Below are 12,889 nucleotides of genomic sequence, written 5' to 3'. Positions count from 1 at the left end.
TTCCCCGAAGTCTGCCGTGAAGTTTCGCTCCCCTCCAGCGCCCCGCCACGCAGCCCAGCCCGGCTGGCATGTGCTCCTCTCCCTCCTTATGATATGACAACACGGACGTCCAGACCCACCCGGAGTAGCTCTCCGAGTGGCGAATCGTCGATAATTTGACCTTCTGTCTTTTCACTGTAACGCTTTTCACTGTTGCCTAAAAGCAGGTTTGGTGCGGTGTGTCTGAAACTCACCCTGCCCCTCGCATCCCCTCCACGGTGACCCTGCTTCCCGCGAACCACCCCCTCCACAAACACTTATTTTGGAGCAGTGCAAACACCGGGAAACACTCTCCTTTCCCCCTTCCCTGGGCGGCAGCGCCGGCTGCCGCGAGCGGCTCCGCATCGAAAAATAGCGAAGCGCCAGCGGACTCGGGCCGATTTCGTGTTCCCAGCCTGGCCCCCGTCCCTGCCCGACCCGTCGGTGTTTCTTTCTCCCAAAGGCCGGCTCTTCGGCCCCTTTCCGCTAAATGCTATTTGGAGCATATGTTTCGCACATTCATTCTATTCCAGTCTATTCTTCTGGGCGCTAACTTGCTAACACGTTATAGTCACCTGGAAATTTCCTCTGCTATTTTCCAATTAAAAGCTTAATAGCCCTGGAAACGGAGTTCATGTGGTGCAGTTTACCATAGCCCCTTCTTCTGAAAAGCTTTCTGCTGGGATCCCATTATGTGCTTGAATAAACCTTTTCTGCCAGCAGAAGTGGGAACTGAGGTTGTCAGGTATTGGGTTACAATAGATTTTCAGGCAGGGGACGTTTTGCTAACATAAATACGACCCTGGCGCTATGGAGAGATGTTGTCAAATACTAGGACACCGAAAACATTCCCATCAAGTATCAGAAAAGGATTACGGCACTATATCAAACGAGTGTTTCAGCCTAAACGCCCGGTGTGCAGCCAAGCGAGAGAGGGGCCCCCGGCCCGAAGCCAGGACAAGATCCCCCCATCCCACCGTGCCACTCCTCCTGCGCCACTACTCGCATCCCGCTTCTTCTTTTCGGGAGAACGGATTCCCGAGGGCGGCGGTATTTATTTGTCCCGCGGAGGAGACACCGAGGGTTTGGGTTTCTCCCCTCGACGGGGACTCGTGAGTGCAGAAGATGCCCCGCAGGGGAGGCCGGTTCGCGGTACGGGGGCTGCGGGGCTGTCCCGGCAGATAGGAAAAGGACATCCCACCGGCGCCGAAGGAGAACGGACTGTTCCCCTAGCCCGATTCGATGGCATTCCGTGCGGTAAACGGCGGGAGAGGGTGTTCCCCATGGCGAGCTCATCCTTCTCCCAAGTTTCTTCTCCGAGGTTCTCACACAACCTTGGGAGAAAAATCTCCCTAGGTCCCTCTTCCCTTAGAAGTAGAAAAGCTATGAGGAAAGAGCCAAATGATGAAATATCCCGCAAATACCTTGATAGCACACGCTGTGCTGTTTATTCTCTCCGGCGAAGTGTCTCCCGAGTTTTAAATCTGATTTTCTAATCACGCACCCTCGTTAAATGGTTTGTCCCCTGCACAGGTTACGGTGGAGGGGTGCCTAGGGAGAGCAGGGGAGACTTCAGGGAGGGAAATGGGTTGGGGTTCAGGCAGAGCTGCGTGCCGCTAAGCACCGGTGCGCGGGCGGACAAAAGCTTGCAGCGAATTTGTTTCCCCCCCTCCAGTCCGTAATCCCGTACCTTCTTTCACTAATATATTACTTTTGAATTTAAATTCTCCATGCCGTATCGGAAATATCCGTGTTCCAGTGAGAAACCTCCCGGAGAGAAGGAAAATCACCACCCCGCCGCATGAGACACATCAAAGACATTGCAAGCGCTCTGACTTGCCCCGCATTGCACGTGCCTTCCTGTAGCCATCGTTTGCCTCTCGGTAGCCGCCGCGGCGAGGGGCTCAGAAGGGGTAGCGGACACCTGATAATCTCTTAAACTCCGCGTCGCGATCCCGCGGGGTCGCGGATACAGAGCGCGGCTGGAGGCAGCTGCTCCCGGGCAGCTTCAAAACTTCGATAGAACTTTAGACTGGACCCCCTCGCTGCACCCGGCAGGGGTGGGGGGTCGGCAGCAGCCGCGCACCCTGCCGCCTCTCGTAGGGACCTGCGAGCCGTAGAAGGGGTCGAAAAAGCCTTCGAAACGCCCCCCCCCCCCCCCCCCCCCGTCCCCCGTCCCCCGCCAGGGCTTTGACATCCCAGCGACGCGGGGGCTCGGGAAGTCTCCCGGGTGCAAGGCTGAGCGGCAGAGTCCCCGGCCCGCTGTGGGACGGACCTCTCGGGCCACCTCGGCGGCGGGGCAGAGCCCCCCCCTCTCCCCGACCCTCCTCCTCCTCCTCTCTCCCCCTCCCTCCCTCCTTCTCTCCCTCCATCCCCCCGGCGGGGAAGGTGGGTGGCGGAGGGGGGCGGGCGGGGGGCGGGCGGAGGGGCGCTGGTCTTGCCGGGGCTGCGCGGGCAGCGGCAGTGTCGCTCCGGCCGGCGGCAGCGCTCCACCCGCCGGTGCCACCGCGGCCACCCCCGCCGGCCCGGGGCCGCGCCCCCATCCCCGATCCCGCGGGCAGAGGCGCCCCGGCTTCCATCCGCGCCCCCCCTGCCGCTCCCTTCTCCCCCCGGCATGAACGGCTACGGCTCCCCGTACCTCTACATGGGCGGCCCGGTGTCGCAGCCGCCGCGGGCTCCGCTGCAGCGCACGCCCAAGTGCGCCCGGTGCCGCAACCACGGCGTGCTGTCCTGGCTGAAGGGGCACAAGCGCTACTGCCGCTTCAAGGACTGCACCTGCGAGAAGTGCATCCTCATCATCGAGCGGCAGCGGGTGATGGCCGCGCAGGTGGCGCTGCGCCGGCAGCAGGCCAACGAGAGCCTGGAGAGCCTCCTCCCGGACTCCCTGCGAGCCCTGCCGGCCGCCGCCGAGCCCCCCGCCCCGCCGCCCCTCACCCCGCCGAGGGCAGAGCTGGCCGCCGCCGCCCTGCGCTGGGCAGCCGAGCCGCCCCCGGGGCCGCTCCCCAAGGCAGGTGAGACGGGGCGGCGACGGGAGACCGCGGGGATGGGCTGACGGATTTCCCTTCCCCTCGACGGGCGCCGCGGGAAGGGGTCGGAGGGGAAGCCCGGAGAGAGCGCTCCGTCGCTCTTCCACGGCGCGGAGCCGCGGAGCACCGGGCTCCCTCCTTGGGTGGGACAGCGGAGGGGATGTCGCCGATGCCACCCGGCCCCTCCACGTGCCCCCAGGCCGTCTGGGCAGCGCCCGCATCCCTCGCGGATCGCAGCCGCCTGTCCCTTCGCCGCTCCCGGTCCCACGGAGCTGGCTGGAGCCGCTCCCCGCACGCAGGGCGCCGCGCTGCGGGACGAAACCCGCACGAGGAGCTTCGGGGCCGGGAGCTGGAGGGTTTCCGCTGAGCAAGGAGGGCCGTGGGGAGCGGGGAGAGCTGGTTGTTTTGGCATCCCTTAGCCGGGCTGCCTCGGGGGAAGCTCTCGGCAGGTGGTGGATGCAGACCCAGGCACCGCCGTGCTCAGCCACCGCCTTGTGCATGCGACCTGCCGGTAAGACACTTTTCTGGACGCAAAATTAGCGCAACGTCCCCTTCCCCCGTGCCCGAGCGGGACCCGACAGCTTTCCATCACGGGACACCCCCGCTCCGCTGATAAGCGGCCACCGGGACGGGATTTTCCGCGGAGTTCCGGCCGGGGAATGGCAAATCTTCGGGGTTCCCGCACGGCTCGACTCCTTATGGCTCGCTGCCCGGCAGCCGGAGCCTCCGTGGGAATAGCCCACGGAGGGGGCGGGTAGGGAACCGAGCTGCTCCGGCCCCGAAGGCGTCCGCCAAGGTCCCCGCAGGAGGCTCTGCTCTCCCAGCTCTAGGGAAGACACAGCCGCTGGGCCCGAGGTCGTAGGAGACCCGCTCCCTCCCGCCTGCCCCCGCTTCTGCATCTCCGCGTCTCCCGCATCTCCTCCCCATTCCTCGGGCCATTCTCCAGGGCAGCGGCTTTGGGGTCCCTCCAGTCCCCGAATTCCCGTCTGGCAACGCGGAGCCTCTCCGCCCCCAGCCTGAGGGGTGGAAAAACGAGGAAAAAAGGCTCCTTGGCCCCTTCCAGAAAGTGAAACAAATAAACTTCTCCAGCAAGATATAAATCTGGCGGATAGGAACGGTATCGACTTGCACGCCTAACTTTTCTTCCCCCTGATATATGAACTTCCCAGTTTAAAAGATTACAGTAATCACGGGAGGACAGTGTAAATCGAATCTGATAGCAATAACTTTTGGGGAAGGTCAGGCTCAAGTGAAATGTTACCAAGCAACGGGCATTTTGTTTGCAAAATACAATCAAAGTGTATTGATGAGAAATTCTTCCTTGCCAGCCAGTCAGCACTTTCTGCTAACAGCTTTACAGAGATGGGGGGAAAAATAACGGAGATGTTAATAAATCAGGAGATGCGGCGCAGTCTCCTGCCCCCGGTGAGGCTCCCCGTGATCCCCCCGGGTTTTGAGAGACGAGGCACCCCCGCCTGGGACCGGGGTGTCGAGGAGCAGCCCCGGTTGCACAGAGCTTACCTGCCCCGCCCAAGATCTCCGATTGTTACAGAGGGTTAATTTCCCACCTTGATGAACTTATGTGTGAGAGCAAAACGTAAAATTATGTCCTCCTCCTCGGAGGGGTCCCTTCTGTCACCTGCCACCAGGCTCCGTTTAACCTGGTAACCGGTTTAATTCCAGCCGTCCTGACCGCTGCTTACGGCACCGCTTTCCCTCCCTCTCTCCCCGCTCCCTGTATGAAACCCGTCATCAGAACAGAGGATGTAGTTGTTCGCTCTCCAGCCCACCCTTTTTCTACTGTCTCTCCCCGGACATTAACCTCTCGGAAAGTGTTTCCAGTACGGGGAAAGTATTTCCCGATGTACGGTAGAATCAGATCCGTTTATTTTTATTCTTGCCAGCACTATTCATTTCTCTGGGATAACTGCAAAGTTGTGCTTTGTGCAAATAACGCGCCTAGAAAACTATCCCTGTTGCACTCGCCAGAACAATCCTTCGTCTGATACTGTGTTCATGAACTTCTATCTCCCACATGAGGAGAAGTTGCATTTTTCGGTCTTAATAATAGTTATCGAGGCTTTAAAGTGATTAATATGTCTCTGTATTAAGTCTTCGGTTAATCTCAGAGCCACCTTCTTAATGCAACGCAGCAGTGGCTGTGTTAGTCTGGGAACAGTGGCCAGTCCCCTGCGAAGTGCCTTAGATCTTTGAAGATAGGGAAGAAAGAAATTCTAGAGTGCAAGTAAATTAAAAAAACAAGCCAGAGAAACAGAAAATAAAACCCCAAACAAACAAAAAAACCTTCCACCCCCAAAGCCCCGTGTTTTACTCGATCTTATCTTTATGTGGCTTTATGATAGTTCTATTCTAATAGTAGAAATAGGGAAAATAGCAGATGTTTTGGGTATCCAAGAAAATCTATGCTGCAGAAAGCTGTCCTAACAATCAAAGTGCAAGCTGCTTTAACAGAGTCAGCTGTGGGAATATCAAGAGATCAAATTTGGTTCCAAAGTATTGCATCAAGGTTTCCAGACAAGTTATTAACTCGAGGAGAACGGCTTCTCTTTCTCACTCATTTTACTTTTATTTGGCCCCTTTACAATATTTGCCCCACGATCCTCAATGTATAAATAGGCAAGGAAAAATTGGGATACACATTATTCCAAATTCGTAGCAGCTTTATTTATTAATGTAGATTTTACCGTGAACGCATGCACGATTATCCCACTTGTACTGTTTCATGTGTATCTGTCTCTGCGTGTGTATTATTTGATGAATACTCCACTGTTTTGATTGGATAAGACAATAATTTCCCTGGTTTCCTCAGGGCTGGCAAAGTGGATATTTAAATGCAGGAAGTTTGAAACAGAAGATGTGAGGAGAAATAAAAAAAAACCAACCAAACAGTCAGACCCCAGAAACACAGAAAATATCTGAGGATGAAATTTCTTTATTAAAGCCTAGAGCATTCTCATGTGAAGCTTACAAGCGGTGAAATACCTTTGGCTGAGAGCGGCAGGTTGTGTATTCTAAACGCAATATTATTGTACCTGCAGATGTAGATATTTAGGATTAATACAGGCATGTGATATTCTTACAATTCAGTGCCCACGTAAAGACGTTTATATGCGTGTCCCCAAATCTTTGTTTGTTTAGCGACTGCTGCTTTGTGCACGTTTTAAACAAACGAAACCCCCTGCCTCGGCAATTCCCACAGGGAAGTGGGGACAGTCCCCGCAAGACACTTTCCGCCCGGCCCTCCCCGTGCCCTGTGCCTGGTGGGGAAGTGGTGTTTAGGTGAGGAAAAAGCATAGTCAAAATGAGGCCTGCCGGGCAGGAAAACACCGGGAATACTCCAGGTAAGCGGCTCATCTGTCCCTCCCGATCCCGGTGCTGCAGCGCTGGAAACACGGCCCGGCATCGCAGGACAGAAAAAGCTCCCATAAAAAAATACAATAGCATCCGAACACCGTATTAACAAAAAGGAGGATAATCCTCCTTGTGTTAACGGCAACGTTATATTTAAATCACTGAAATCTTCTTTTACGGTTTCCACCCTGTGAGTCTGAGGATCTGGTGAGATGCTCCGCTGTGATCTGTGCTGTACGAGGAGGTGGTTGCTGTGCAAGGCTGGGAGTCGGGGTCTGTGCAGCCTCCTGATGATAAAGATGTGAACTTCAGCAAGATGAGTTTTCAGAATTTGATCAAAATTTTTAGCCAAAACTCATAAGGGTACTGAAAACTAAACAAACCTGAAATATATTTAAAATATAATTATTTGTAAGGATTGGTGAGTGTATTAGGTCAAATCTGATTCCTTTTTTTTTTTTTTTTTTTTTTTTAGCATATGTTTTCTCTCCGGTGGTCCTTGTTGTCAGCCCATAAAGATACACTGGAAAAGCTTGTTCCTCTGAAATACGCTCTACCTGCATGTCATCCATTTGGTAATTTTGGTATGACAGTGCGATTTATTTATGTGAAAATTGGGACTATTGTCTCCCTTTAATACATCTTGCACTCTGGCAAGACAAGGACAGAAGTAATTAGCTGTCCTTATACTGTGCTGCAACCCTTCAATATGTAAGTTGCCCATTCACTCAGAAGGGGATTATTCTTAGCATCCTGTCTTTCATAATAAATGTGTGACTATGGTCATGTGAAGGGATTAGGAGAGAAAGGTAGTGTGATCCTCATGTATTTTTCAAATTTCTTATGAGCTATACCAGGTTTCACTAGCTCCTCAAAAGGATACACATTGCCAGTTTGATACTGGCAAACATTCCCATATTCAAAAGGCCATCTCATATTCCTCAGCCCCACTCCTGTGCTCATCTTTGCCAGACCAAACCAGCAGCATTCCACAGCTCTGTAGGATGGCCCATAATTTCTGCCTGGCACAGCCATTCTCAAAAGGAGAACCTCCCTTTGCCACACTGGCTGACAGGCTGTGTGCTCTGCCAGGACTTTGTACTTATTTGTAGCTCCCTTTCTGGTGAGCACAGTGGCTTCTCACTCAGTGCAGTCTTGCTGAGACCCTGACTCCTTGCTTAAGGTGGGTAAATTACACGAACAGAGCTTGTTGCGAGCTAATTTGTTGAATGCTAAATTTAATCTGCTACATGGGGAAACGCCCTGTCTGTTCCTGGGGTGAGAAGAAGGCAGAGCTGTCTGTGATGAGCAGTTAAGGTTCAGGTGGTTGCATGCCTTTGTTCCATCTTGATTGGGCAGGAGTGATCACTAACACATTTTGGGAACCTTTGCTTGCTTCTCATAGCTTCTTTATTTAGTTGGGCTAATTACTAGGGGCTTGAGAAACTGAGCACCTAGTTGTATTGGTTTCTGCAGTTGGTCTTTCACGTATATGTGTTTAAAAGGACTGCCCTGTGCAGTTAAAGCAGGTGTTGTTGCCTGCAAATTGGACAAGGACCCTTTCCTCAATCACTGATACTTCCCAAGGAAGTCGACATTATGCTGTATTATGAAGGCCAACTGAACACCGTTCTTGGGAAATAACTGTGAACAATCTGAAGCAAATATCTTGCCTACCTTGTGAATAAGCTGTGAAAGCAGTCAAAGAGTCCAGCTTCTCTTTCAAAGCTTGAAAGAGAAGAAGAGGCTCTTTTTCTTCTCCTCTTCTTCTTTCTGACAAGAAGTTTTATTTCAAAGGTTTCTGTACTCTGCCCAGGCATTAACAATGTGATGAGAGATTTGTGGTATGCCTATTTTTGACTATCCATCTGGAGACAACATGGTCAATGGGCTTGTTTTCAGTCCTATACTCCGCTCTTACCCTTCTTAGTTTAGCACATATAAAGGAAGGTACCTGGAGCAAGTACTGAGAGAGGTGGTAGAGTCTCCATCTCTGGAATTATTTAAAACTCAGCTGAGCGGGGACATGAGCAACCTGCTTTATGTTTTAGGTTACTCATGCTTTGAACAGGAGGTTGGACCACATTACTTCCAGAGGTCCTCTCCAAACCAGATTTTTCTAGACTCTAATGAGCCAAGGTATCAACTGTGCACCAGGGTTTGAAGGAAAAGCCTGCAATTCCTGGGAAAGGAACCAGTTTCTGCAGAGCCAGAAATGGAATACACAGATCTATTTGAAGGCTTCTTTAACCTTCAGCCAGTAGTGATGATGGAGTGGCTCACCAATGCCATTGGACTTGCAGAGGGAATTTTGGTCTCCTGACTGCCCCCTGGATATCTTCAGCTCACAGTGAGATGGTGCTAGCAAGGAATTATGATGTGAAGATGCTGAAGTTCTTCTGAGAAAACATGCACTTGGGTTGTATGTTTCTGCTTTGTAACCAGTGAGATAGGATTGATAACAGCGTATTTTACGGAGCTGAGAAATGACCACTGCTTCTTTTCTTGTACATGGGAGAGTGAGACAGCTATCTATAAAGCAGCATAAAATGGTTAGACCATGTCACATTATTCTTTCACAGTTTTGTTCTCATGAGGTATTGCAAAAAGACCTTAATTTTAGCAGAATCTCTGTGAAAAATTCTTCCACCACCCCCAGCCCCAGGATCCTGCTCTGTGGACTTTGAGAAGACGATGTCCTAAAATGTCTGTAAAAACTTTTGGCCCAGTTTTTCATTAATTTCTCTACTTTCTCTTTGCAGACGTGAATGAGGAGCGGTTGGGTGATGCCAGTGGAGCAGACAATGCCGAGACCTACAGTGACAAAGATGCAGACCAAAGGAGTTCCCCAGATATGACTAAACCCAAAAGTTGCTTCACCCCTGAAAGCCCTGAAATTGTTTCAGTGGATGAGGTTGGTTATGCAGTTCAGAAAAATGGCGGGAACACAGAGAGCCGTCCAGACAGCCCCAGGTACCACCCAGAGCAGAATCACCTCTTGATAGAAGGTCCTTCTGGGACAGTCTCTTTACCTTTCAGTTTGAAAGCCAACAGACCTCCACTTGAAGTCTTGAAAAAGATCTTCCCTAACCAAAAGCCAACTGTGCTGGAGTTGATCCTGAAGGGGTGTGGTGGTGATCTGGTGAGTGCTGTAGAGGTTCTCCTGTCCAGTCGGTCTTCAGTGGCCAGTGGAGAGAGAACTTCTACAGAATCTGATGGTCTCATTTTACCTTCTAATGGGCACATTTTTGAACACACACTGAGTTCGTATCCTATTTCCTCTTCGAAGTGGTCTGTGGGCTCAGCATTTAGGGTTCCCGACACGCTGAGGTTCTCTGCTGATTCCAGTAATGTCATGCCAAACCCTCTGGCCGTACCTTTGCAGCATCCTTTCCCTCAGCCTCCACGCTACCCACTGATGCTGAGGAATACTTTGGCAAGAAACCAGTCCACCCCATTCCTGCCCAATGATGTCACCCTGTGGAACACCATGACACTGCAGCAGCAGTACCAGCTGCGGTCCCAGTATGTCAGTCCTTTCTCTAGCAATTCAGCCAGTGTTTTCCGAAGCTCACCTGTCCTTCCTTCCCGCTCATCAGAAGATCCTAGGGTCTCAATCCCTGATGATGGGTGTCCTATTGTGTCTAAGCAGCCAATATACACAGAAGATGAGTATGATGAAAGGTCTGACTCTTCAGACTCAAGAATACTCAACACGTCTTCATAGATTGACTTCTGACATGTGATAGCTACGTGATACTTGCAGTGCAGCTGAACTACTAGGCCCTAAGAGGAGGGACATCTACTTGACGAAACCCTTGCAATTGTGTTAAAAAGTGACTTTGCTTGGTATTGTACTATAGCAATAAAGACATAACTTATTTAATTTCTTGCACTTCACTGGATAATGCCAAATAGCAATATTCTGGCTTTAGACCTGAGTGTGTGTTACAAAGGAAGACTTTATGGCTGTTAGTTATGGGATTCCAGAAGACTCATAATTTAAACAGAAGCCCGAAGTCTACTTTGTTCCTTAACTCAGAAAAATGGGGATGTTAAACTAGAATACTTGAATGCTGTTTTATAAGAGAGAACTCCTCAGGACATATGAAATTAAACAAACGTAGTTCAATTGCAAATGGACTAAAACAAGGACCTTACAATATTATGCCAGTGGTCATCATTGCAGTGGAAGAAAAAGAAGAATAAAGAATTATGCACACGAAACTAGCATGAGCTGCTTCTGTGCCATTTTGAACTTGGATGCTTTTCAGAGAAATAATATTAAGAGTTATTCTTTTCCCATGGCTAGGTCGAAATGTGTAATGTCAGTGTAAAACCAATTACAGCTGTGAATTGCATGAAGTGTATTGTGAAATGAACACCAGATTAAGCATTGTCAGGTTAATGTAGCATGCTAAGGACCCTAGAAAAATAAACTAAGATGATGATCTTGGTTTATGTCATTTTTACTGGGCAAATAACATTTCTGAGGATAGAGAGCTGATTAGTCCTCAGCCAGGGTTAAAATGTCCAGCTCCAGCAACTGCAGTGGAGGGAAACTTCTTTTTCCAAATCCAGGTTCTTCTTCCCTGCCTTGTATCTTGTGACTAAGATCAGGATAATTTTATTGTCAGGGAAGCTGAGGTCTCTTGAGTATGTACTGCAGACACTTCCACACTCAGCTGAGGAAAGCAGAGCTTGCTACAGTCGCAGCAAGCAGAAAAAAAGGCTCTCCTGGTGCTTCAGAAGCATCTCTTTTTTTCCTGTACTGTAGAAGTAGAGAAAAGGAAATAGGATGTAATAGCAGGCATTTCTTTAAAATAATATTTAGCCAAATGGCAACTTCCCTAAATTTAGAAAAGTAATGGTTTGAACAATTTATTGCATGTTTGCATGCACTGATTACACTGCATATCTTATGTATGTCGGAGTAATAGTAGGAATTGCTTCTGATGAGGAATGCCACTAAATTAATTGTCCACTTAAAGGTTTTAGTGCCATTTTTTCAATCATTCACAAGTGACTGCATCTGCCTGACAGTTGGCTTTTCCAAAACACGCCTCTGAATGCAGCTGAAATGGCTGTCAGGTAGGATTGGTCCCACACCTCAAAAACAACTGAGGCTGCCCTGAAGTTGGACTTTAAAGCAGATGGGCTTTGAAACTGTATTATAAATCAGGCATGCTATCGGATGTCATTGCTGATATGAATGCCTGTGTTCTCATCTGGCATTTAATATTTTGTAAGGTTTGTGCACTCAATGAATCCTGCGTTATATAAGGTTACAGAACATGCACAAAACCGGGAGAATAAAATAACGATTTTATTTTCTATAGGGGATAAACAAACAGAGAGATACTTTTCCTTGCATAATTTCCCAGCCTGTTCAGAAAAGCAATTTGTTGGTAATGCTACAGAGCAAAAACGTAAAGGCAGCCAGAGGGAGAAAAGAAAATTAATAGCTTCCCTTACGGAATTGTGCATGTGAAACCACTTGGAATTTTCATAAATGCAGAATTACAGATTTGTAGTGACTAATTTGCCTGCACTTACATGACACTTGTAAACAAATTCATCTTCCAGCCACTCTAGAGAGACAAGTACTAGGTAAAATAGGCTTGGTCTTGCAAAGAGAAAAGGATGAGGTAGTAACCTGCTGTGTTCCAACATCCTGAAGAAATTAAATGTCAAACGCTAGATAAGACCTGATAGGTGAAAGAGTTCTGGTTTTGAGCTCACACACCAAGCAGATTTCCCTCCAGCAGAAGCCTTTGTGTAGGCACCCCTATACAAGAAATGAAATATTTTTTGCTACCCCTCTCCCATCTCCTCGTCCTCCCGCTACAGAGGGCAAATCATCTCCAGCAGAAAGACCAAACAGTGCCACCTGTAAAAGCTCACAGCGGCATTATGCAGTATAGCCCGAGGGTTTTTAGAGCACAGAAATTTGACATCTTGGAACTCAGGCACATCTTTCAAAGAAGATGATCCTTGGCAAATGTGGAGTGAACTATAGCAAGACTAAACATTTGTCATGAAAAATGCATATTCCATGGTATGATATTTTTAATTAGGTGTCTTCTGATAAAGTGTTTTCTGAAAAAGCAACAAGTTAAAATAATCCTTGTCTAGTGTTATAAAATATCTTTTGACTCAATTCACTTTTTTTTTAAATAAAGTAAGCCTAAATGCATTCAAAATAAAAAATGCAAGTTTTGGTGTTGAACAATGTTTTTTTGTTTGACCACATAATATTTTGGCTATGCAAAAGTTTACATTTAAAATTAACATTTAAAATTAAAATTTAAATTAACATTTTAAAAAATGTTAATTGGCCTGCAACGATACCTTTGAGAAATCACTTTATCTACCTAACTGTATTTTCCAGGCAAGTACATGCAAGTATAAGATTTAACCTCTAGCTGCCACACAGCATAGGTCTTTGGTGTGTTGAGAGAACCTCTTTCTGC

The 12,889-nt window shown here is 49.1% G+C and overlaps 1 protein-coding gene across 1 annotated transcript; it reads left to right on the top strand.

The window, feature by feature from the left end:
- The first annotated feature begins 2,632 nt into the window (after positions 1-2,632).
- Positions 2,633-10,143, top strand: DMRT3 (doublesex and mab-3 related transcription factor 3). Its single transcript, XM_054054952.1, has 2 exons — positions 2,633-3,029; positions 9,179-10,143. The coding sequence occupies exons 1-2, from the start codon at positions 2,633-2,635 to the stop codon at positions 10,141-10,143; spliced, it is 1,362 nt and encodes a 453-aa protein (XP_053910927.1).
- The last annotated feature ends 2,746 nt before the right edge of the window (positions 10,144-12,889 follow it).

Source organism: Cuculus canorus, chromosome Z, assembly GCF_017976375.1.
Source record: "Cuculus canorus isolate bCucCan1 chromosome Z, bCucCan1.pri, whole genome shotgun sequence".
NCBI classification, from domain to species: Eukaryota; Metazoa; Chordata; class Aves; order Cuculiformes; family Cuculidae; genus Cuculus; species Cuculus canorus.
Note: the sequence above shows the minus strand (reverse complement) of the source record. Positions and strands in the feature narration are given on the sequence as shown.